Genomic DNA, 26275 nt, shown 5'->3' with positions numbered 1-26275 from the left:
ATGAAGTGCTCTTGGGAAGGGGAGCAACCGTTAGATGTTGCATCTGTAAGTTCGGTGGAGGTACCTGGCCAGGACGATAACCACAGTGCCAGGGATATCCAGGCCCTTCTTTCAAAGAGTTCTTCTATTGACCCACCTGCCCCTAAGAAGCCCAAGGTGAAGTGGCCGGCCGCAAAGGATGAGAGGTGGGTAGAGTTTGATGTGAGTGTTAGTAAGAGAGTGAGACAAGAGCAGAAGGGGAAGCCATTCCAGGAGAAGATGGTGAGCCATTGCGACACGGTGTATGATGATGGTGTGAAATGGTTTGGGCTCGTGATTGATGGTGCAGAGTCAGGTAAAGGTCTCAGGTTTGCCAACAGGAGACAGGAGGAGATTGATAAGTTGGTCATTGAGAGGAGAGTGCTGAGGAGGAAAGCCAGGAAAGCTTGTTCCCAGTCTGTAAAGGATGGTTTCAATGCTTTGCTTAGAGGCCTGGCAGAGAAGCTGTGTAAGTTGAGAAGAGCAGAGGCAAGGAGGAAGAAGCAGAGAGAAGTGAGGAGACAGAGAGGTGGGTTTACTTGACATCAGGAATATAACCAAGAAGGAGTTCGACGAGGTTGTTAAGAAAGCCAGAGGTAAGAGTTCACCTGGTAACAACGGCATCCCGTATACGGTGTACAAGAGGTGTCCAGGAATATCTCAGAACTTGTGGCATGTGCTGAGAGGAGGCTACAAGGCTGAGGAGTACCCAGACAACTGTAGGTACTTTGAAGGGATCTACATTCCTAAGGCGGATGGAGATTTTGGACCCAGCACAGGACGGCCTATATCGCTAGGAAACATTCAGGGGAAGATATACCTCGCTGTGTTGGCGAAAAGATTAACCAACTTTGTTGTCGCTAACGGGTATGTGGATCTCTCTGTGCAGAAGGGTGGAGTTCCTGGTGTACACGGATGTACAGAGCACTTTGGAGCTATGTGGGAGGTGCTCAAAGATGCTAGAGTTAAGAGAAAGGATCTGAGTGTTGTCTGGTTAGACTTGGCGAATGCTTACGGGGCTGTTCCACATTTACTTATTGTGAAAGCACTCCGCTTCTATCATATCCCCGAGAAAGTTATCAACATCGTAATCAAATACTTCTCGGAGGTTTACGGAAGATTCTCCTCTAAAACAGTGACATCAGAGTGGCAGCAGTTCGAGATAGGAATATTTATGGGCTGTGTCATCTCGGTGATCTTGTTTGTGCTATGCATGAACCTTTCTGACGAGTACTTGAAGATGAAGGTACCCAGGAGTGTCGAGTACATTAAGGATGGAACAGCTATACCACCCCTTAAGCTGTTTATGGATGATAGCTGCCTTACCACGGCTAAAATGGTAGATATGCAAACCCTGCTTGATGTTTATCAGGAGTTCGTTGTGTGGTCAAGGTTCAAGCTTAAGTCGTCTAAGTCTAGGGCACTAGTCTACCAGAAGGGAGTGACAGTGGAGTGGGTTGTAGAGAGTTCAGAAGGTAGTCAGGCGAGGTTGCAGCTTAGCGGGGAGGTGATCCCGAATGTATCTGAGAAACCAATCAAGTTTCTAGGGAGGTGGATTCGGGCAGAAGGAAAGGACAAAGCTATAATCGAGAAAACACACGAGGATCTTGTTACATACCTCAGTAGACTCGATCTTAGCTCCCTCACCGGCCTGCAGAAATGTTGGGGGTATCAGTATATGGTCCTTCCAAAGATGAAGTGGCCACTTGCCATTTATGATATCCCGATCAGCACTGTTTCTCGCTGGGAGCAAACAACTAACAGTCATCTCAGAAAATGGCTAGGAGTGGGACACACGCTTAGTAGCTCTTGCCTGTTTAGTCATTCATCCAGTGTTGCTCTCCCCATCGACAGCATAACCGACACTTGGAAAGTAGAAAAGTGCCGTCTCTTGCAGTCATATCAAACATCTCAGGATGCTTTGATCAGAGCGGTGCAACCCCAGGTGCGGTCTGGGAGAGTTTGGAAGGCAGATGCTCAGCTTCACGAAGCTGAAAGAGACTTGGTGTGTGAGTCAGTGCGAGGTATGGTGCAACCTCTTAGTAGAGCGGGAATTGGTTTCGGTGATTGGAAGAAGCCCTGGGAGAAGATGTCAGAAAAGGAGCAGCAGAGGGAGGTGTTGGATAGGGTTAAGGAGAACATCAGGAAGGAAAGAGAGGTGCAGTTGGGTACGTTGGAGATGCAGTCCAGGTGGGGTAATTGGAGAGAGCTGGTGACAAGGACTGACATGAGCTGGCACACGCTCTTCAAGTATGGGGACTCATTAATCGGTTTTCTGCTTAGTGCTGTGTATGGCACGCTTGTTACACCAGCTTTAGCATCCAAGTGGAGCGAGGATGAGGATGGGATGTGCAAGCTGTGTGGTGACAAGTTGGGAACTGTGCCGCATATTCTGGCTGGTTGTCCTGTGGCACTAAGTCAAGGGAGATACCGATGGCGCCACGATAAGGTGCTTAAACAAATAGCAGACCAAGTGAAATTCCATTGTGAGCGGAGAGTCAACAAGAGGAAGAGCTCTTGTGTCACTCGGAAAGCCATTGAGTTTGTTCCAGCAGGAGGGAGGTTTAAGGAGGTGAAGAGGTCGAAAGTCAGTGAGTTTGGGATTCTGAGTGGGGCCACTGATTGGATAGTATTAGCAGACCTGGATGAGCAGCTGAAATTCCCGTCGGATATAGCAACGACCAGATTAAGACCAGATTTGGTTCTTTTCTCGAAAGCTTCCAAGAGAGTAATCTGGTGGGAGCTTACAGTACCGTCGGAAGAGAGAATAGCTGCATCCCATGAGCTGAAGCTTGATCGGTATAACAGTCTACAAGCGGAAATACAAGCTAATGGGTGGTCATGTTTCAGCTTTGCTGTTGAGGTTGGTGCTAGAGGTGTGGTCGCAGCAAGTTTGGAGTGTGCATCAAGGAAGATTGGTCTGACTGGGAGAGCCCTCAAGAAGTTGGTCAGAGATTGTGGGAAGGATGCAGCCCATTGTTCAAGATGGATTTATCTGCTGTCTAGGAAAAGAGAGTGGGAGATGAGAGCTGTTTGAGCTTTATGACTTCACCTAACAGCCAGAGGTGCCATAAGCTAACTCGTCGTAAATCGCGAGCTCTAGCAGGTATCCTCGGGTGATTGTCAGATCAGATGGTGGTCCAAGAGAGACTGCTGGGGCACCTGACAGGAAACCGTATCGCAATGAAAGCCCCGAAACGGTGTCAGGTTTGTGACTGAAGATTCTGATCAAGCTCAGGGTTGAGTCTACACAGTGTCGCCACTTGCCGATGCCAGTTGATGCGAGAAGACACTGATGTAAGTGGGAAGTTATGTCTAAGAATCAGCGTGTGGTTCGGGTGCCGGTTGAACGCATGTAAAAGGGAGGGTATATCCGTATTTCGCTGCTAGTGATGCAGTCCTTAGCCCGGTAGCTAAGGCTTCCCCGTTTCTCGCTCATTTGTGCTCCGATGGGCTTGTGACCTCTGCGGGGGTCAAGTGCAGGATGAGGGACATGGCTGACCAGGAGAAGGTTGTTTTTGGGAGATAGAGTAAGGTTGGTTTGGTGTTGTGCCTTCGCAGTTTAACTGTATCTTTACTTTATTTTCAGTGAGAGGTCATAAAATTCAAGAAAAAAACCTAGGGGCGACTTTTCGTTGAGAAAGGGCGCCTTTTTGGCGCCCCCTGAGGGTGGTGCCCCCCGGCGTAGCCGGGGTGGCCGGGGCAGTAGGGACTACGGGTGGAAGATGAATAATTGATATTCCAACAGCATCTTGTTCCCTGCATTGTGCTGATTCCGGGAAGCATTTTGTTTACGCTCTCATCATTCTGTAGGATGAGATATCGTTCATTTAAAATTGGGTAATTATAGGCCTGTCAAGGATTTCAGCCTAATTAAGAGCTGATCAATTGCAGCTAGTTGTGCCATATAAGGGATAACTGAGGTCACGTGACATTCAGTCCTATCACGTGACCGCTAATCCTATCACGTGACCTTGATTCGTAAAGCCTCGGGCACGTGATCACATTCGTAACGTGTCGTATGCCGACTAGGAGATTTTGTGACGTCACCAGAGCTGAAGCTACTTGATCAGGCCTTATATGGAATAATATCGTGTATCGGGTGTAATTGGACCCAATTAGAGCAGCTGAGCGCTCAATTATAGCAGCATCTGGTACCACCTTCTGAAACCCAGCAGACAGCTGGCCCAGAGAATCGAAATTAGAGGGATTTTTTATTGATGGAAATCGAAGCGGGAACCTTGTAACCCTATGTTTTCGATGACGCCGAACAAGATTAAACAGGTTATAATTGTCCTACTCTCGTGTAAATTGCTCTAAAACGTGATTGAAATTGTAATGATGCTATCAATTGTAATACAGTTTTTACATTAAGCTGAACGGCTGGCATTCCTGGGCCGCACTCATCCCAGATTGTCATTCCGCCGCAGCTTCAATTTTTCTGAATATTACAGCCTGGGGTCCCCAGGTAACGACTGGAACCACTATATCTGCCTAATCTCAGTTATTGTCAATAACGAAGCCTGTGATCCGCACATCAGTCATTGAATGGGCTTGAATTGAACGTCGTGTTATTACTATAAAAAATATCATAGTATCGGGTAAATTTTTTCAAAATGCACTTGAATGTCATCAATTTGATTAAGTTATCATAAGTTGAATAGCTGGCGCATTTACAGTGCTACGTTTTCAATTATTCTACGAACACTTGGAATTAAAATCTATTTATATATATATTGCATTGTTTAATACTTATAATCAAGATTGCTAAGTTCAGTGTGTGGACGAAGTATAGCGATGGAATCACTAACATATTTATGACTGTTTGATATTTCTTTGCTGCAGTCTGCATATCATCCAGAGAAAGCTAATTTTAAAGAAGTAGTCTCGAAATTTTCGGGAATAAACTCAATATTGTGAAACATCATACAAAATATTATATAACGAGTGTTCTCTTTTAATAAATCATTTCATTAGTTTTTTGAACTTCCTCTGTTTTCCTGGATTTTGTTGCCTCTCCTCAGAGACAACAATGTGGTGTCCTGCTTTCATGTCTTTGTTAGCACACTTCAGCTTTGATTCTGTCATCAGTGCCACCGCTCTTTCGACTGCTTGCTGGTGGCAGGGATATTTCGTCACCAAAGGTGATTCTATGAACCTGTCGAATTGATCAGGATCAGAGGGATGCACCCTTACTACCGATGGAATAGTGACTGCAGCCCACTTCAGCTCTTCTGAAATATAACTTGTTATCATAAACTTTCCTTTTTAAATTCAATACCATCCGTATTGTTTTCACTTTGACCTTATAGCTTTGAATACAAACGTATGTCAATAACTTTATTAATACAATAATATAATATCAATAGTTACGTCATAGTAAATACAATTTGAAATGAACTTACTGCACGCAGTTTTGTAACAGAGACCAAATAAATGGTACGGTTTGAAAGACTTAGTCTTTCTCACCGGATCTTTATCCTCGATGTCAGTGTTGTAAATGACAAGGTCAAGGTACGATTTTGCATTTCTGTTAATCTCTGGCTTGCAAAATATCCGCGGTTTTCCATTCGGGCGTATTGTCCGGTTCATGCCCTTCTGCTCTAGTTCTATAAGCTGCCTGCAGAGAGCCACGCCTTTTTCCCGAACAGCTCTATCTGCGTCACCTTGAGGAGTATTTTCATTCACATTTATTTAAAGGAACAGAACGTTAACATCTATAAAAGGTGAAAAAAAGCAGCAAAACGAGAGCATTCCTGAAGGATGGCCCAACTTGATGTTACATAATATAGCGGGACTAAGGATATCAAAGCGCAACATTAACCGCAATGCTGATAACAACCTCGTCTTAATACCATAAGCACGCACGGAAGCATTACTGAATCAATTTCACTGCATACCATCACAATTACACTGTCAACAATTCATATTAGATTCACCAGCAACCCCGGCATGGGCTTATCCTACTGATAACAGTCGTACTACACAATTTGTGTGCGTTTTGACTTTTGATAGCTAACAATTAATTAATATATATTTTGAGTAAAGATTGGCTAGCACTTTAGGCCAGCACCCAACAAACTAATAAAATACTTTATGATTAGTTATGATAATAATAAACATGCCGAAGAAGGAATAAAGTTATACTTGGCGAAACCTAAAAGACAAGCTGTTTCGTAAAGCAGCTTTATCATGTGGCTGTCAAGAAAAGCAAAACATTTAAGTTTGGAAGCATACCTGCGTACTAAATCGGCTGTTTGACATCTCTTCAAGCAAATATTTTAGATCGGGTGTTAGGAAATTTTCTGGATCAGAGGAGGATGTTTTCTTATCAGCAGATCTCGTAGTCATCCCACTACTACTAGAAAAATCGTTTAACCTGTCTCGGATATTCCTGAAAATAATAATTGCTAAATAATTCAGTTGATTTATGTATAAATATTATATAATACTAGAATGCCCGTGGTCACAGAAAGGAAGGTTACAGTATTCTTTGGTCAGTTTTTATAGCGTACATAGAGACATAACCTTTCGAATTATTACAATGATATATTATATATTTATATTAATGTACATTAGTTAGCCACAGAAATAATTGAGGCACACAAGTGATCTCAACTTTCGGTCATATTAACCTTATCAATAATGACATTGGCTATAATATAATAGTATTGAAACTATTACAACTATTACGGGCTGGAACATTATTAGTCGCATAACAATAGACAGATGATAATTTCTGATTATTCTGATTTCTGCAACAAATGATACTGTGCACACTGTTAGGATAAACGACGTTTCAAAGTAACAACTTCGTATTTATGCTGACAAAATTGGTAAATACCGTATGTGAGAAAACTGTCCCATAATATTTATAAATCAACAAGAGAATGAAAAAATGTGCAACAGTTACATAACTGTAACTGTATAATACACATAACATTAACTCTGTAATGCACTTCAAACTGCAGTATAAAGAGTACGCACTTCGCACAAATGACAAGAAGGTAATCTAGTAATACGATTTTTGGTATTAATATCTTTAATATTAATAACACGGCTTGTTCGATTCAAGCCCGTTCAATGTGGTCAATACCTGATGTGCGGATCACAGGCTTCATTATTTACAATAGCTGAGATTAGGCAGATATAGCGGTTCCAGTCGTTACCTGGGGACCCCAGGCTGTAATATCCAGATAAATTGAAGCTGCGGCGGAATGACAATCTGGGATGAGTGCGGCCCAGGAATGCCAGCCGTTACGCCGCTCAGCTTAATGTAAAAACTGTATTACAATTGATAGCATCATTACAATTTCAATCACGTTTTAGAGCAATTTACACGAGAGTAGGACAATTATAACCTGTTTAATCTTGTTCGGCGTCATCGAAAACATAGGGTTACAAGGTTTCCGCTTCGATTTCCATCAATAAAAAATCCTTCTAATTTCGATTCTCTGGGCCAGCTGTCTGCTGGGTTTCAGAAGGTGGTACCAGATGCTGCTATAATTGAGCGCTCAGCTGCTCTAATTGGGTCCAATTACACCCGATACACGATATTATTCCATATAAGGCCTGATCAAGTAGCTTCAGCTCTGGTGACGTCACAAAATCTCCTAGTCGGCATACGACACGTTACGAATGTGATCACGTGCCCGAGGCTTTACGAATCAAGGTCACGTGATAGGATTAGCGGTCACGTGATAGGACTGAATGTCACGTGACCTCAGTTATCCCTTATATGGCACAACTAGCTGCAATTGATCAGCTCTTAATTAGGCTGAAATCCTTGACAGGCCTATAATTACCCAATTTTAAATGAACGATATCTCATCCTACAGAATGATGAGAGCGTAAACAAAATGCTTCCCGGAATCAGCACAATGCAGGGAACAAGATGCTGTTGGAATATCAATTATTCATCTTCCACCCGTAGTCCCTACGGGGCAGCGTTACGCCACTGCAATCGGTTCTAAATTATGTTAGGATTGTTGACATTTGTAAGATTGACTTATTTGATAATAATAAGACAATCCGAACAATCCAATAATCGGCCATTTATTATATCATCATCACAAGAATAAAAATATATTTGTACTCATTCAATATCTTACTTCTTCTATTATTCGGACACATTTATTTAGCTACTTCATTATAAAAAGCTATTCCTGTCAAGATGAGAATATTCAGCAGAATACCAATGACGAAATATTAATTCTGTAATACTAATATCGAAACGAAATGTTTTTGAAATCAATCTGAGAAAAACTGCGAAGAAGCGAATAATAATTCGTGTAGCGCTCGATTTATATCGTCGATTCAATTTTTATGCGCGACACGAGTGCGCGGCGTGAAAATAGCGCGAGCGATTCTAACAATTGTGAATTTTAATTTCTGTCCTAGCATGTAACAGTGTATGAGGATGCATACCAAATATTGTTTAGGTCACGTGACAAGCTAGTCAAACACGAATTCGATTATTTATTACCTGGGGACCTCAGGCTATCATGTTCATTAACATAGAGATTCGGCGGAATGACAGGCTGAGCTTGAGCGCGGCCGCGCCCAGTAAATTATTTAGGGCTCGGGTTAGAGTTAGGATTACAATATTGGTTAGCTCCGAGGTTATAGTTAGGATTGGAATTACAGATTATATAAAACCACGTTTTGTCGACTGCAAAACTGCAACCGTATAAACCAAAGTCACGTAATAATTTTTGGCCGAGTGAATCAGTAAAAGACAAAACACAAAAGCTAACGCTTTGCGCTATTAGTGCTTATTATTATTACTTGGAGGACTTCGCGTCTTCGCCGCTTCGATGCGCCGCGCAAACTAGCATTTTTGCTTTGCATCGTCGATCGTTGCTTTGCATTGCAAAGCTAGAGCAACGATCTTGATGGGTTGACATTGTCAATCAAATTATTAAATGACTTCACCTAACCTATGTGCTTTCGCGTTAAGCTGCGGGCGCGCTTATTGCAAGCGCAATTACACGACTAAATTCATGTTGTACGTTCAACGTTTATAATCTCGAGCATGCTAAATTTTACCTGGGGATTCGATTCACGATGTCAATCCTTTGCAGCTTGACAAAGTGGCCATTGGTGCATTTTGCGCAAACTAGCATTTTTGCTTCGCATCGTCAATGATCGTCGATCGTTGCTTTGCAAAGCAACAATCTCGATGGGTTGACATCGTCAATCAATGATCTACCGAGAAGAATAATTATTTGATCGGCGGCTCGGTAGTTTATCGCGCTACAACCTGGGGATTGCTCTATTGTCTATCCACAATCCACACTACACAGCCCTTGCAGTTCGCTTGTATTGTTAACAGGTGATACTCGTAAAATATCTGTTCCATATATTACCGTCCAACTTGGCGCGCGTCCTGGTAGGTTATAAACCTACAATTGTATTGTATCACGTCGTGACATCCATGGTCATTTTAAAAACTTAGTTGTTAGTGACCAAATGCCACGATACTCGTGCCTACATTCTACAACGTAGGCACGTAGGAGGCCAAAAGTTCGCAACACGCAAGCTCTCCTCAAGAACCCCAGAAAAAGGGTACAAATTGTTTGCAAGAGTTTAGAGTTTACCAATTACCGCATGTATGGAGTATGTATGTATATTTTCAGTGTGTACGTGTATATTTTTAACTATGAGTTTACAGTTAGTGCTAACTACGAAGTGAAAATAATCAAATGCAAAATGGAACTGAAATTTAAAAAATGTCTGACTCTGGGCAGTAAATGGCGACATAGTTTACTCTCGATATAATTTAGAAACAACCATGAAGTGAAAGTTGATTTTTATCGTTTCTTTATGCTTTATTATGAAAGAAAAGCGCATAAATTATATCCCCAGCTTCACCATGTCATAGTCCTTATTGGTTTCCAAGTCCGGAAACTGTTTCATTGCCCCAGCCAACACGGACTTAATGTCTTTGTAATCTTCCTTCACATCTTTACCTTCATCATTTCTTCTCATGTACGTCTCCAGTTGATAATTCATCACTCGGGCGTACTTTCCTGCTTCTGCAAACTCCTCCGTGCTGAAATATTGAAAATTCAGCTGCTGCTCATTACATTGTTGTCTTCAAAAATCACATATTCTGTAGCGATCGCACAAAATGGCATCTTTTTACTATCCCAGAGCCATCTAAATAAATGTATAGTAGTTGATGGGCACTTCTCATTCATGTCCATTGAGTGTAATCCCCTGAATTGTGTTTCGGGAATTTCGATTTATGAACAGTCTAAAACCATTTTGCCAGCAGTTCTGAGGATTTACCTTAAGTAGTTTTGATAAAGAAGGTAGGCCATTATCCCGTAGTAATTGTTGTGATCGGGTTTAAACAGCATTTTAGTCGTACCGTCCTCTAATATTACTGTCATAGTATCACACGCGTGTCTGTAAAACTGAAATACAATACATCATTGGAACTGGACTGAAATACAATGGAATTGAAATAGATGTTATACAATTATTGAATTTTTAAAACTGTTTGTACGATTCTTTTTATACGCGCAGTAAAAAGCAGCACCAAGAAGACTTCTTTTTGATAACCCACCAAACATCTGGGTTAAAAAACAAAATACGAAGAGTATATGTGATATCATGGAGTGCAGTCTCTTCGTCACATTATTAAGTCGCCATTTCCATTACTTCCTATAGCAGTTTTAAAAATATATGAAAAGCTCACATTAAAGATCTTGATCATGAGGAGTCGGTTGTGTGGTTTTATATACGCTGTTTCATCTTCTGTAAACTTTACTTGAGCGTATATGGCAGGAAGGAATGCCTGAGCGCCACATTTGTCAGCTATTAGATGTTCCCAACTACGGACTGAAAATAATGTAGCTTAAGTCGGGATATCGTGGGTTTCGATTATCGCACCCCTTGAAAGATATAAAAGATACCAATTAATTAAATAACTAGCAATAAACTTTAGAATCAAATATTAATTGTTGTCCTATTTAAACAACTTTTTATAGTCTATTTTAGTTAGATATTTCTTTTATAATCAGTTTGACCTAAAAACGATTCACCACTTAATCGAACAGAGAAAGAAAATTGATCAAAAGTCCTGTTTAATCCTGTTTTAATCCTGTTTCATCTTTTGCTTGCCAGTTTTAGAACAATTTCTACAATAATCATTTGACCAGTCACCAGATTAAGGATAAAACAACGCTAAAACTCCATTATTACCTGGATACAGAGAACTGTCGCAGTTGATGTGACTGGTATCGAACTTCAATCGCTGATCCGCGATATCTAAAAACTCTTCAATACTGTAGGAATCTTCTTTATGCCGCACTGAGTTGAATAAAATAAATATCCCGTCAGTGTGTGATTGGGATTCAAATAATAATATGAGAACTTCAGAATCCAATAAAATATAGCTGCATAGAAAGAATATCGCAAAACTCACCTTCAAACACCATGCTGGTTGGGACAATCTCGTATATCTCCGTCCATGATTCATCTCCCTCTCTCATTTCCAAAGGATAAACGTATAGAGCAACCCTGGAAACACAGGTTAGTCGGTAAAATTAAAGGTATCGAAATGATGAATTTAAGTTCGTGAACTAACTTTTAAACAAACCTCCAATTCTTTTGCAGGTCCTACGTCCGAAAAATTGTAAGAGTCAATTCTTTCCCAAGTAATTTAATTAGTCTATATGGTTGCTAATCGGTCAAAAAATTTCAAAATTTTCTTGATGGTTTCAAAACTGAATCGGTTTGCAATTTCCATATATAATTGTTTTGGCGGGACTAAAGTTGGGAGTATATTTGCAAAAGGAGTATATTTAATGCAGTTCGAAAGGGTCTGAGCCTGGATTGCGTTATATTAAAGTCATTATTGTAACGGTAACCCCAAGACACGGTGATGTAGCTGTCATACCCTCACTGTCTAAGTCAGGTTCCTTTATACGCAACCAATCACTGTACGACAGGTCTTTTGCAGTCCAAGGACCGAAGCTGTGGAACAAAGTGCCTCACACAGTAAAGGATGATTCATCCTTTGACATGTTTAAGTGTACTTTGTCGAACTTTTTTTGCTTTGCTACCGGACAACCCTCCGGTCGCCGGCTACAGCTGCAGTTGGTCAAACTCACTGGTTGACTACTCGCCATCCAAGTGGTCAGATATCTGATGATCCTCCCGGCTCCACGGATAAACTCAACGAAGTAAGTAAGTATATTATAACAAGACAGACACAAAGTGTGAAGGGCCTGAAGGCTGAACGGAACCCCTCGGTTTCAGTTCCTTGTTTAACACTGCCGTACAGCAAGGACATCCACCGAGTTCGCAAGGCTGGGCACATAGCTCACTCCACAAGTTGCTCTGTCAAATGATGCTTATATACCGGGAATCTACAGGAAATGTTTCCTTGTAGGTTTTAGAGGGTGATCTGTGAACAGAAAATTACATCATTTCAAACTTATAGAAATAAGAATTCCTATACTATCCCAACGAGCGCTACACCAAGCGTATGAGAGGCGAGAGCACAAAAACTCGAATTATCTATTTTATGATTGCTTACCCAGCCATCCGGTGAACATCAAAAACGTCCAGAAAATTGTAAGAGAAGGGTTCTTTTTCTTCTCTTCGTATCTGAATTTCTTTAAAATATACCTCCCTGAGAATGTATGTTAGTAGTGATACTTCGAATTCTTAGGTGGTGATTTCCAAAACTGCTGGCTACAGAACATCTTGTTCGACTAAAAATATTACAGTTATAACCTGTCATAAGGGAATATGTAGTGGTTGAATCTAGGTCCGATCATTGATTTATACCAATTAAATCCAATTAACTCCTGATCAACCACGTCTACATCAGGTCTGTAGTTCTCACTGTAGCGCAGATAGCTGAGGAAGGTTTGGAGTCATTAAGAAGTTAAGAGTCGATGGAATCAATATGCCAATTATTTAATTATAAACATCTATCAAAGCGTGGATTTCAGAATACCTTACAAGACATATTTATAACGTACGAAATGTGGCGGTTTTCCGAAAATTTCGCCATATTTTCGGACCGCCAAAATTTCGATCGTCGCAAATTAGGCAGCCATAAATATGTCTTGTAAGGTAATACGAAAATTTTGTTATCACCCATGGCGCAAAATCATCCACAAATCCTCGCATCCTCGCCCCTCCTGAATATCTTAAAGGGTTAAATTGCAATTGTTAGAAAGTATAATTTCCATGATCACAAGCCCCTTAATTTTGTGAATCTCACGAGGTAATGATGGAAGGCATATCTCCTTGTACGAGCAGAACACCATTTCTTGGCACAGCATCTAACATATTCCTCCCGAAATCTCGCATGATGAAGTTGTTGTTCAACTCGCATGAAGTGAGGTTTCTTCTCTGGGAGTAATATTTTATTGTTACTTAGTTTTATCATAATTCCTAGCTAATTTGTAGCAGAGACAATCGGATTCAGGCCTAAGTTTAGGAATCGTTTTCGAGGAAAAGGTTTACTTGACAATCCATGTCTCCTAATATATATACATGTATAAGTGGTATCAACTATCAATCCTGGAAACAGTAATACTCACAATTTGATGAGTCCCAACCAGCAGGGCAACAAGTCCCAATAAGTAGTGAAGCTTCTCTACCTTCCATCTTTCAGCGATAAAAGAGTACAGACACCACATGCCGCAACCGGCTAGAATGCTGACCGGGATATTGGCTTGCATCCAAAACCGTTCTAACTGAAATTAAAAACTTTCGTCAAAAGTTATAATAATGTTTTGCAGAATTAATTTTTCTATGCAGGCATGCGCGCAATTAATATAATTATTATATATTTAATGATCCAGGCCACGTTATTTTGACGCATTAGCTTCTACAAATTCGCAATTCTGCGTCCGCGCCGGGCGCTAAAATCACTCTCCATCGCAATAATCAAATCAATCCAAATCAAATAATAATGCAATGACACAGACAATAATGTAATGATACAAACATCATCAGAGGGTGTATTCTCAGTTTTTATGGCACGGCCCACAATACATTCTGTAATTTGGCTATTATCAAGTTATTTTACTAGTACTATTCTATTATGGAAAATATGCTGTAGAGAAAATATGCTGTAGAGACGTAGATAATCGCATTAAAAATATGATTCCTAAATATTCAAAGCTAGACACAACTAAGACCATTTGATAAAGAAACTCAATAATCATAGGAAAGTAATATAAACTTACCACGCCCTTGTTAAATTCTTTCGCGCTGAGATCAACATTTGCCTGGTTACAGAAGAAGAGAATGTAGACTCCAATATTAGCAGCGTACACGTACACGATCTGAAATATCAACCCAGATACAGTGATCGTAAAAAGGTATAATTTCCAATAATACATCTCTTGGCCCTTCCCAGTCAGTGGCTTAACGAAGGGCCCCGCTATGCGGGGGGGGGGGGGGGGGGGGGGGGGGGGGGCGCCGTCTTAGGGGGGCACCACATCGTCGTTTGTGGGACAATTTCGAAAACTTAACTAAAGTACTAGCAAAACTGCGCGTTTTGCTCTAGATACACACTTTTTTTGTGAGATTTTACCGGCGTATCCTAAAAAATCACCTAATTTGTTCAATTTGAGGGAGGGGCACCAAAAGGGAAGGGAGCGCCAACAGGGGGGCGCTTTGTCGGCGGGGGGGGGGGGGGGGGGGGGCCAACAGGCAACGTTACGCCACTGTTCCCAGTTCCCTACTATCTGCAAATCCACATAGTTCCAGCAGTGGAATTGTGGATTGTGGAACTGTGGTTCGTTATATAAATACAATAATACCTTTGCTGTTGAGTGCATAGTGCTGGATTAAACAATGTGTATTTTGTGTGAGGGTGATACGTGCGCTGATACAATATAGTGTGTAATATATAGTGCACAACTGTTATTTTTTTTGAAACTTCCCGCCAGCCAGTCTGAGGTGACTCGCAGTACTCGTACTCCGACAGGCGACAACCCTTGCGGGAAATTATCGGTTACCAGTGTCCACAACTTTTCGGGGAAATAATTCGCGGAAAATATTACAGCAAGTAAAATTCCCCCATATAAAAAGTGGAGATAGGAATGTGAATTTTAACCGGTCTTTATGGAGATAACTTACAGTTTTGATATGGGAGAAGTGCCAAACAGTAGTAAGACAGGCAGCACACAATAGCAACGTCAATATACCCAACTCCTTGATGACGTCACGTGTGTACATCCTGGGGGTGAGAGGAAATGTGGTTTATACACACACTATTTGTTAAATTATACAATTTCTGCGTACATCATCTCAGGGTTTTAGAAAATATGGAGCACGAAATAACAATTTATTAAGATTTGCAAAAGTTGGAATTCACGTTGTATGGTGCATAGTTTTGCGATAAATATTTTATTTGCGATATTTCCCTAGTGTATTATACACTATTTTTTTAAGAAGCCGAAATTAACAAAAAAGCATCATGGCTTACCCAAGATTTTAATAAGTTCAATAATTTATTTAAGCGAAGTTTACCTCAGATTCCCGAGAAAGTCACTTGAAAGACCGTCTTGTGCCTGTAGTCTGAAAGTGCCGTATTCTTCCCGTACAAAGTGTTTCCAGATTCCTAAAACATTCCAATTGAAAAATGATGAAAACAAATTGTATACTAAAGTCACTATTGTGACGGTACATTATAACTAGACAGAAACAAAGTGTGAAGGGCCTGAACGGAACCCCACGGTTTCAGTTCCTTGTTTAACACTGCCGTATAGCAAGGACATCCACCGGGTTCTCCAAGGATGGGTACATACATAATTAGTTTTAAACTACAAATGTTAGATTTATTGAGTATTATGTAATGGGATGGAAGCGTTTTAACCAGGTGTAGTAAGTACACACCCAGGCTTCACAATACTACAGGGGGGGGGGGGGGGGGGCAAAAGTCAGTACCCATACGTTGGGTCTTATACCACCTCCGTGTTTTACATTTGAGAGTTGTTGATTTGCAGATGGCATACTGTACCTACTTGTTCGAGGATTCCGTCACCAAAATTTGAAAATTCGATTTTTGGGGGCCACACCCAATTAACATTGAATTGCTTATACTCGTGTTTTTGAACATGTTAGAGACTTCGTTGTAAGATATTGCAATAGGTCATTTAATCCGGAATATAATCTGGAAATATGGTGCGAAACGGATTTGAAATGACGAAGTTATCAAGCAATTTGTTTATCTCGTTAGCAAAATTGATTGGGTACTCAATGATTACCCAATTACGACACCGTAATTGGGCTCTCTGCACGATTCCCATAATGCGGATCTAGCCTCAACCCAATCACCTGATCACACGTAATGAACAAACTCGTTATGCTTCATATCTCGGTCATCTGAGAAGCTAGAACCCCCATTTTTTTCAGGACAAATGTAATTTAAATGGCCAAACACCATTCAATAAAATTTGGCTCGATCCGACTATCCAAGCTATCAAATAAATGCGAAAATGAACCTTCATTTGCAAAAAATGAACACGAATATTTTTCGATTTGACAAATTCCTCGAACCAGTGGCGGTAGTAAGTCATACCAGAAAGAATTATGTCAATTGGGCACTCAGTGACTGAGCTATTAAGGCCAACGTATGGGTACTGACTTTTGGCCCCCCCCCCCTGTATAATATAAGAATTTGTTTTAATTCTAGACGAAAAGCTCGACTATTTGTAATAAATAAATATATATATGTAAATTTAAAAGCATTGTCTGATAGCTGATAAAGTACCGGATAAATAACCCGATAAATAACCTGATAAATAACCGGATAAATAACCTGATAAATAACCTGATAAATAACCTGATAAATAACCTGATAAATAACCTGATAAATAACCTGATAAATAACCTGATAAATAACCTGATAAATAACCTGATAAATAACCTGATAAATAACCTGATAAATAACCTGATAAATAACCTGATAAATAACCTGATAAAGTACGGTGGTCTCCCCAAGTGTTCGGCGCTCCAGCAAAGTAAGCGCTCAAGGGCAGTTGTATATAAGGGAGCAGTGCTAGGGTGAATATTGCTCCTGTGCAAGCAAACTGTTTTGCTGTTATAGCCTGAAAAAAATGCAGGTTTTTGTTGATAAACTGGATATGTGCAACTAGTATTTAACCATGGTCACACCGATCATTATAAGAAAATATCGGCAGATTTGCTGTGCAGAATTACTTATTCTTCGTTGTTCTGAACTTAGATTCGAGTGTTGAACTTATGTACTCGATTTCATCCAGAAAAACGAAAACTGAAAGCAAAGTTAAATATTTAAAAAATTTCACATTATTGAATTTTTTCGGGAATGCAATTTCAACTTAACGATGGAAGAAGTCTCATAATATAATGCCTCCTTTTTTGGTAATAGGCTGGACCTGGGTGGTACACAGATGTGGGATATCATGAATATGGTTTGCCTACCTCTAGGAATTGTAAAATTCACGGAAGCTGAGATGTTAAGACTAATAGAAAAAGAGCCAAAACTGAATGAAGAAAGAGCTTACCTTGTCCCTCAACAGAGAGATGAACATCCATGATCCTACAACAGAAATAAAGAGAACGCTGGTGTGCTGATTACACATACTCAGCCCTGACAGGAAACTCGCCTCCATGGCAACCTGACAATATAAATAAGTCAATTGGTTTCAGTAAGATCAGTTCTTATCGTGGCGTGGAGTGGGGTTATCATCATTCGGTGGCGAAATCCTGAATGTTTCGAACAAATCCCCCTCCCCCTCCCCCTGAACAGCCCCTCCGCCTCCCCCTCCACCCCTCCACTCCACCCTCAACCACCCGTAGAATTAAAGTATCGTACCCTGGCTCTATTAGTAACCGCAGCACGTTGGAACCTGACCACCCAATAAAGGAGAAGAGCACAAAACAGATTGTTCAGGGAGAATATCTCCGCACCAACCGAGTGGAACCACACCAGGTGAGAAAAACCGAATACAGTACTGGCAAACACTGCACTCGGGATGAAATTGGTAATCCTGCGGATTTATTATTGACGTTTCTGACGTTACTGTTGGGGAGCTATTGTTGCAAGTAAACTGTGCAGATACTGAAAGCTTGAGAATATTTCCCGGTAATTTTCATTATGAATTACAGGGGGTGGATGGAACGATTATTAATAGCAGTTTATGTAATTGTCACTCTGTTCACAATTCAGTTTTATTTTGGCTGATATATCATGATACTTTTATGAAGCGATATCGATCTATAATTTCAATTTAAAACCAGTTTAATACCAGCAGAAATTCCCGGGAAAATGAATGATTTTGAGCTTACTTTTATCAGTTTTGTATGATATTCACTAGGAACTAACTTGTAAGTAGTGATGTATACAATTGTCGCAGCCAGCCCTCCAATCATGCTGGTAAGGAGATTTAATTTAAACGCAGGACTTCCAAAAGGTAATAATTTCATCCAAATATATCCCAATGTCACGTACAGAGGATATCCAGGCGGGTGAGCCACCCCAAAGTGATGGGATGCCATGATAAAGTCACCTGAATGATAGGTACTGTTAGGGGTTTTAATGTTTCAGAGATTTAAAAATATGTAAAATATTACGGAGATTTCATACTATTTGTGGTGTCGTACTGTCTCTTTAAACAATTTCTTGCAAGACTAAAATGCCTGTTGTCACACAAAAGGGACTCATCCTATTCCTTGAAAATCAGTTTTTTTACCACATGCCCATCTAAAAATATACATTGAAACCAAAGATAAAGTTTATTTGAATAAAATACACACTGAAACAGAAAACAACAAAATCACAACAAAACAGACATATATATAATAATGTGGCTGCAATAATTTGCAACTGCGGTCACATGCACATTGCACAGGTCTTTAATTAATGCGGCCTGCAGGGGATTCTAATTTGGCGTAAATTCAGAAGCTTTGTACATACCTGCATCCCCACTAGGAATGGAAGCTGATGTGCACTTAACATAAACACTAAGGAAAACACCCAAAGCAATGTAGAAGTGCCACTCCAATGTGAATATACGTTCTAACGGCTCCTCAGCTACTACCCCTGTGGAGTGTGGGGGAGTTTTCAGTTTACTTTTAAAATCAGTAATTGAATCAGCAGAAGGTACTGGTCGAAATTTCGATGGAAACTTTAATCCAACTGAATTATTTTTAAATTGATCGTTGGTCTGTTTGTTTATGACTGGTTCACTTTTCTTAATGACTGGCATAGTTATCGTTTCATTGAGTTAACGGGAAAAAAAATCAAAATAATATGTCCTTGGAAATTCTCCCAGTAGCTGTTGTTCCGAATACGATGGAACACATGTCCGGGTCAGAATACTATTGCTAACAGGTAAATAAAAACACTGATATTTGAATGTACTTAATGGGCCAAAGAATCGATAAATTGCAGATCTGTAGAATTTTGAGTATCACATCCTTACTCTACCAACAGTAACTAATATCTCTGAACTAGACCCACCTTTGAGTTTGCTCGATGATGTTTTCTTTGTCACAGTAAGCTTTCCTTTTAATCGAACCATACTAGAAAATCCTCTCGCTTTTCAAGCTATCAGGATTGGATTTTTAAAAAGGTACAATTATCTAGTTGTTTAAATAAAAGGTTTAAACGACTCCAAATGCGCAGATAAATTATAGTGTGTAATATTATATAGTGTGCAACTGTTATTTGTTTTGAAACTTCCTGCCAGCCAGTCCAGTGAAGTGACTTGCAGTCTTTCCTCATAATACTCCGGCAACCCTTGCAGGAAATTATTGGTTACCAGTGTCTACGACTTTTCGGGGAAATAATTCCCGGAAAATATTATAATACACAAAACGCTCAAGCTGGAGCCGGCTCAAGCTGATCCCTCCAAACTACCGATTACATTACACACAGGGCCTTGTAAATGTAATGTGTATTGTGTAACACTTTACAGGCGACAGCAAACAAACACAAAAACTTATAACATGGGTGAAACAGGACACCAGTCCACACGTGTACGATCTCAGCCGCGCAGTATCATATAGCAGTCAAATTGCAAAGGGTCCTGGACCCCCAAATCGAGGCAAATCATAATAGATTACCTATAGTGGGATGCGCACGATGTGCTTTGTAACGTTTACAATTAACTATGTGTTAAAACTGCGCGGCTGAGTGGTCCAGGACTCCCTACAACACAAAATTTCACGAAGATCACGCGTGCGCTTACATCAAAACGTATGATAGTAAATGAAGACCTTTATATTGCGATTTGTTATTTCCTAACACTATTACTAATTACTATTTCTATTTTAAGCACCAGCCACCAGATAATAATTTTAAGGCGTCCACGGACGCCTGGACGCCCTCAATAGCCGCCTCTGCTAAGCGCGATAATTCCCGACAGCTTGCTGGAGGGAACACGCATGCACGAAGTAGTGGAGGTATTGTATTTTATAATACCTTCTGGGAATTATATCCACTAAAAGTCTCCGACACTGAGAGCTGATAATTTGTACATTATTCCCGCTAGAGAAACCGAGGTATTATCAGCCCAGACTCCCCGTCGCCTTGATGAGCGGGGATGCGCTACATTTAAACTGATAATACCCGGGCTGGATATTTTCTTATGAGAGTTCTTGTCACGTGACTGGAAAGCGTGGGAGAGGTGCGCGCACCATGCTGCACGCGTTGGCACGGTCCCTAATTTGAACCAGTTCCAAATACGTCAGTCGTTAGTCAGTTGCTATATCCTTTGTTAATCAGAACCTTTTTGTTATTGTGACTGTCGAGTTTTAATCATGAACATCCGACCACTGAGTGAAGATGAATTACAGCTACTGGCAGCTGATTCAGATGGTCAGGGGACAAAGAATCAGAATAACTGGTCGAAAAACAGATACAGAGCCTGGGCATTGTGCCACAACGAAGTGGCCCCCTTGGACAACATTCCTAGTGAGTTCAACGACGTTCCTCTAGACAGAATAACTTTTGTTCTATCAAAGCTCATTACTGAAGTTACTGACATCAAGGGGCAACCATATGAAGCCAAAACTTTTCATGCCCTTATACTTGCTCTCTGTAGAGTGAGTGTAGTGAACAATGGTGAAACAGGAAATTTCATGTCGAAAGAACCAAAGTTTGGATTTCTTAACCGGCTCATAAACGGACGAATGAAGCATTTGCAAGGATTAAGAAGAGACAAAAAGAGGAAACGAGGTGAAGATATAGTTACTTCTGAACAGGAAGACAGCCTCTGGACGTACGCTTTAGACTTAGATGACCCTCGGGGACTTCTGCGAGCAGTTGTGTATGTATTGACTAAAATGTTGACTCTAAGAGGCGGTTCAGAACTCTCTGATTTAAGCCTAGCAGACCTGCAATCCTCACCAGTTGATGAGAATACTGTATTGTATACTTACACCGAAAACCGGTCTAAAAACCATCAACCTGGAATTCAATCCGTTAACAGGGATAAAAAAGTAATAGACCACCGCTCTACTAAAGATGATGAAAGAGACCTCCACTACATCCTAGAACGGTACCTTCAACATTGCTCCGCTGAAGTACGCAATGCCACACACTGTGATCCCGTTAAGCTCTTGCACCATGTAAAACCTAGGTTAACTAAAGAAAAGGGAAAGCTTACAGAAATATGGTACTCAAACAGGTCCATCGGAAAGAACTATTTCCCAGTTTTGTTTACAGAATCGTTCCAAATGGCAAAGATTTCTGAGACAGACTTTAATGGTACTTTAAGACACTTGCGGCATACCACCATAACGAATCTTAGGAGCACAGGGATGTTTACTGATTCAGAAATCAGACTTCGCACAGGACACATTTCGGATAAATCACTAAAGTCGTACGAGCGCCCTAGTGGAAAAGATCTCACGAAGAGATTATCTGATGCAGTGAGAGGTAAATTTCAAATTAACATTTGTTTCCCAAAACACAGCATTAATGCAACAGGTTTCTGTTATCTAATGCATTCTTTTTAACGATTATTTTTGCCGTTAAATTTCAAATTAATATTTGTTGCCCAAAACACAGCATAAATGCAACAGGTTTCTGTTATCTAATACATTCCTTTTAACGTTTATATTTGCCGCAGGAAATGAGAGTTCTAGTTCCGCAGCAGCAGAAAACAGAAACACCACAGCAGCAGAAAACAGATACACACCAGCAACAGAAGACACAACGACACAAACGGAGATTATGATCACAGCCAACTGCAGTCAATCATCTCAAACAGAAATAAAAGGTAAATCTCAAATTAATTGCTCTTTTCCCTAAACACAGCATTAGTGGACTTTCTAAAATTTGTATAAGTTTCTGTTATCAAATGCTTGTATTGAATAACAATCGGACGTGTTTTAAAATTTCCAGAGATGTTGAATTTTGCTTATTGAAGGATGATATTTTTAACAATTCTATTCACTTCAGGAGACACGAGATCCAGTTGTACAGCAGACACAGCAACACAGACGGACGCGATAATCGACATTACAGATTCAGATCTGGAATCCCTGTCAGAAACAGACTCCGTAGCCAAAACTGTAATTAAGAATGAACCTATTGACTTTGAGAGTGAAGATAACGAGAACATTAACGTAGCATTTTCTCAAAGGACGAGTTTATGGAGAAATTATTGAATATTTATTACTACAGGACAATATTAATGCCGCCCTTGAATAAAGGGCGGCATTAATATTGTCCTTGATTCATTGTTTAAGGTTTTCATCGAAGCCTAGAATTTACTAAATATCTATTACCAAATATTAGAAAGAAAGTCACAGCTTGGATGTTAACCCCATTTTTCTCAAAATTCGACTTTTGGAACAGAGCAAAAAATTTAACAAAGTTGAATCGCTGGAAGAAATGAGCTTAACAAATCAAATTTGTAAGCTTTATGAACTAACTAACTAATGGCAACCGACGCGATAATGGGCATTTTGCTCCTTTATAAAATTTGTTACTGTTTTTTAAATCTGGACAATATTTTTGAAATATCTTGTATTACTACAGGACAATATTAATGCTTACTCCATTTTATACTTTAAAAAAGAAGTTTCCTTTGTTCAATGCATCCCAAGTGAATAATATTTATCACTTATTAAACTGACACATACAAAATTAAAAATCTTCTACTATATTAGCAGCAGCAAAATCATACGATTGTGTCCGCAAAGAAACCAAATACGTTCATGTCGGAACCGGAAAATATTATAATACATAACACCTTGGCAATTTCGTGCCCGCGCGTTCCCTCCAGCAAGCTGTCGGGAATTATCGCGCTCAGCACTCAATAGCCAAGGTATTATTATATTATAATACCTTCTGGGAATTATATCCACTAAAACTCGGGGACACCGAGAGCTGATAATTTGCACATTTTTCCCACAAGGGAAGCAAAGGTATTATCAGCATAGACTCAGACTGGCTGGCGGCAAGTTGTAAAACAAATAACACTGGCGTTCTATATATTAGACACTATATTGTATCATGCGCACGTATCACATTACACACCTTCTAATCGGAACCGGAATGTATTATGATACATAATAGGTTGGCAATTTCGTGCCTGCGCGTTCCCTCCAGCAAGCTGTCGGGAATTATTGCGCTCAGCACTCAATAGCCAAGCTATTATTATATTATTTGTTTTGAAACTTGCCGCCAGCCAGTCTGAGTCTATGCTGATAATACCTTCGCTTCCCTTGCGGGATATATCTGCAAATTATTAGCTCTCGGTGTCCCCGAGATTTAGTGGATATAATTCCCGGAAGGTATTATAAAAGTATAATCACCTCCGGGTGCATTGCTAAGTGCTAGGGCTAATTCGTTTAAGACAATAATTCAAATTGAGAATAACAAATTCATCGAGGAATAAGGAATTACATTTAGACTAACTTCCTTACACGGTCATATCACGTGATCGAGACAGTTTTTCGCCAATATCTCGCCAGGGGAGCATTTTAACCCTATGTCATGGGGGTTTACGTCATGCTGGTGGCAGTAAATAGGTACAACACACATAACGCTGGGACGCACAGGGATTATATTTCAATTTTGTGTTATAAACACCTCTGGAGTCAGTGGCGTTACTTTGTGTGTTGGCGCCCCCCGCTCAATTTTCAATTGGACAGGAAAATACACAAATAAGGCGTTTTTTCAGTGAAAGGGCCTAAAATTCAGGAAAATTGCGCCCCTCATACGCACAGCGGGGTCTGCGGGGCCCTAAGTTACGCCACTGTCTGGAGTGTTTCTAAGTGCTAGGGCTAATTCGTTTTAATATTTACCTTTCATTCTAGCTAGGCTGTTGATATTCGGTTACTGAACTGTTGATATTCGGTTACTAATTCATATCATCATGTCATACTACTATGGAACGATATCATATTATTATGGAACGATGCTCGTGGGATCGGAATTAAATTATTATATTTGCACTTGTTTCTCTTTTGACCAAGATGTGACGAAGTTAAATTTAAATGATTTTTAAAATTTGAATTTTAAGAACACTTGCACATTATTTATTTATTTATTTCTCTATTGATGTATAATATTAATCAAAACGTGAGTGTTAGGGCTTTCATTGAAAAATTAATGTTTAATCCTGTTTAATCCCGTTTATGTTAATCCTGTTTAAGATCCTGTTAATTATGGAAGATGTGAAATGGAATTGGACGTATATTATACTACTAATAAATATATAAAGCCGTGCGCCAATGGTTTTTAGCTCGTATTTTTATTTGGCCACAGGGAGACTAAAGTACGTGCAAAAACTGCTGCTGACTGCTCACAGGGAGACTAAAGTGCAAAGAAACTGCTGCTTATAACTGCTACTGACTGTTGCTAACTGCTGCTGCCTGACTGTTGCAAATACTATTTACAACTATTTTAAACTAATTACAACACTACAAATCTATTACATTTATTGAGGATGTCCAATATGTCCATGGCTTGCTAAAGTTAACTGCATCGGGGGTACTATGATGGTCCAGGGGGTGCTGAAACAGAAGACTGGCACTCTTAACCTGTTAAGAAGTTAAGTAGTTGTAGTGAATAATGTTTCTGTTTGGCAATGTATAACTCCATTCACACCACAATCCACAATTGGACAGTTGGACAACCCTGATTAATGTGTAGATAGTGTTGAAAGAATTTTAAACTTTAAACTTGAACATCACTTCTGATAACTTTTGGGGCTGTGCTCCAAGAACAGGCTGACATATTATGTGGCCTATGGATTATATATGTAATGTATTCTGATTCAATGATAGGGCTTGCCAGTCCAACCACCTCATATTTTTCATACGCACTCACTCTTTTGTCCCATGTGTCGTAGTCCGTCAGTCTGTTCAATTTTTCAATCTTTCTTTTGAATCATTTTGACTAATCCCGTTTACACTTTCATTGTTGTAAACTGGATTTTTTCTTCCAATACAGAATATTCGAAACTGCTATCTGCTCTTCTTTCTTTTCAGGGGGTGTGCTGGTTGGACGTGAAGGTGCCCCCTGGTCTGTCTGGTACCCTCAACGCTTCTACGCCATGATTGATACATCTAACGACACTCACCCAGAAAAGTGTGAGAGTCCACAACCTGTTCCGGACCAGACTACACCCGCTACGGTTCCGGACCAGACTACACCCGCTACAAATATCATTGCCGATATTGATGAAGTACTGAACGACGTCGACAAAATACTTCATGAATCAGAGGAAAATAAAAACTGTAGCAGCCTTATTAGTTTCTTTTCAAATGAGTCTGCCCCCTTCGACAACTTTTTGTTAACTCATTCGCAGAGCCTGCGCTCAGAGATAGATATCATCAAGCTTAACATTTCTAACCTTTTGAAAGTTGAAGTGAACAACTTTGGAATCATAACGCCATCTATGGTTAAGGGTTGTTCCTCTCTTAATAAAGCCACCCTGGCAGAGGGTCTCCTATCCTTGCTTGGCCTTGCTGAAAATGTTTGTGCTGTTGTTAGTGGCAAGAAATGTGACCACGACGTTAAGTCCCCGTCATACTTGTCAGCTCCCTCCACCATTCCAATGGGTCATACTATCTCTGACGGAAGCTCTATACACAAGTCTTTAGAAGCCATCCAAATATCCATCAAAAGCTTGAAAGACAACGATAGCCATCTTAGGACTCTTGACTCCATCAACTCCAAGCTTGCTGAACTTAAACTTGATATTAACTGTTTCAAAAACAGTAGGTCTTCCAACGTGTCCACTCCTGACCTGGCCTTACCTCCTTTTAACAT

The 26275-nt window shown here is 40.2% G+C and overlaps 3 protein-coding genes across 3 annotated transcripts in view; 2 read left to right on the top strand and 1 right to left on the bottom strand.

The window, feature by feature from the left end:
- Positions 1-3055, top strand: LOC134813756 (uncharacterized). The gene is made up of 2 exons (XM_063821634.1): positions 1-347; positions 568-3055. The coding sequence occupies exons 1-2, from the start codon at positions 1-3 to the stop codon at positions 3053-3055; spliced, it is 2835 nt and encodes a 944-aa protein (XP_063677704.1).
- A 6668-nt stretch (positions 3056-9723) lies between these two features.
- LOC134814495 (protein O-mannosyl-transferase TMEM260-like) lies at positions 9724-19593 on the bottom strand. The gene is made up of 18 exons (XM_063822636.1): positions 19505-19593; positions 18959-19084; positions 18368-18551; positions 17858-18032; positions 17547-17660; positions 16976-17108; positions 15529-15619; positions 15136-15235; positions 14238-14336; positions 13587-13742; positions 13265-13395; positions 12769-12894; positions 12569-12664; positions 11453-11547; positions 11230-11337; positions 10724-10866; positions 10312-10439; positions 9724-10072 (listed from the first exon to the last, which is right to left on the bottom strand). The coding sequence occupies exons 1-18, from the start codon at positions 19563-19565 to the stop codon at positions 9874-9876; spliced, it is 2265 nt and encodes a 754-aa protein (XP_063678706.1). The 5' UTR covers positions 19566-19593; the 3' UTR covers positions 9724-9873.
- A 5326-nt stretch (positions 19594-24919) lies between these two features.
- Positions 24920-26275, top strand: part of LOC134813704 (armadillo repeat-containing protein 3-like) — a 44623-nt gene continuing 43267 nt past the window's right edge. The window contains exon 1 of the mRNA XM_063821556.1: positions 24920-24946. The gene's annotated coding sequence lies outside the window, so the exon portion shown is untranslated. The remainder of the gene's footprint in view (positions 24947-26275) is intronic.

Source organism: Bolinopsis microptera, chromosome 4 (assembly GCF_026151205.1).
Source record: "Bolinopsis microptera isolate Bmic1 chromosome 4, MBARI_Bmic_1.0, whole genome shotgun sequence".
NCBI lineage: Eukaryota > Metazoa > Ctenophora > Tentaculata > Lobata > Bolinopsidae > Bolinopsis > Bolinopsis microptera.
This window is presented reverse-complemented; position numbering and strand designations above follow the sequence as displayed.

Bases quoted from the DNA above. Each gene is read 5' to 3' on its own strand.
- LOC134813756 (XM_063821634.1), top strand. From the start codon at position 1: ATGAAGTGCTCTTGGGAAGGGGAGCAACCGTTAGATGTTGCATCTGTA. The intron at 348-567 runs GTTTGCCAACAG...ACTTGACATCAG, and splicing joins GAGTCAGGTAAAGGTCTCAG to GAATATAACCAAGAAGGAGT.
- LOC134814495 (XM_063822636.1), bottom strand. From the start codon at position 19,565: ATGGTTCGATTAAAAGGAAAGCTTACTGTGACAAAGAAAACATCATCG. The intron at 18,552-18,958 runs GTATGTACAAAG...CCTATCATTCAG, and splicing joins CATTCCTAGTGGGGATGCAG to GTGACTTTATCATGGCATCC. The intron at 10,073-10,311 runs GTAAATCCTCAG...TCAATATTTCAG, and splicing joins CTTTATCAAAACTACTTAAG to CACGGAGGAGTTTGCAGAAG.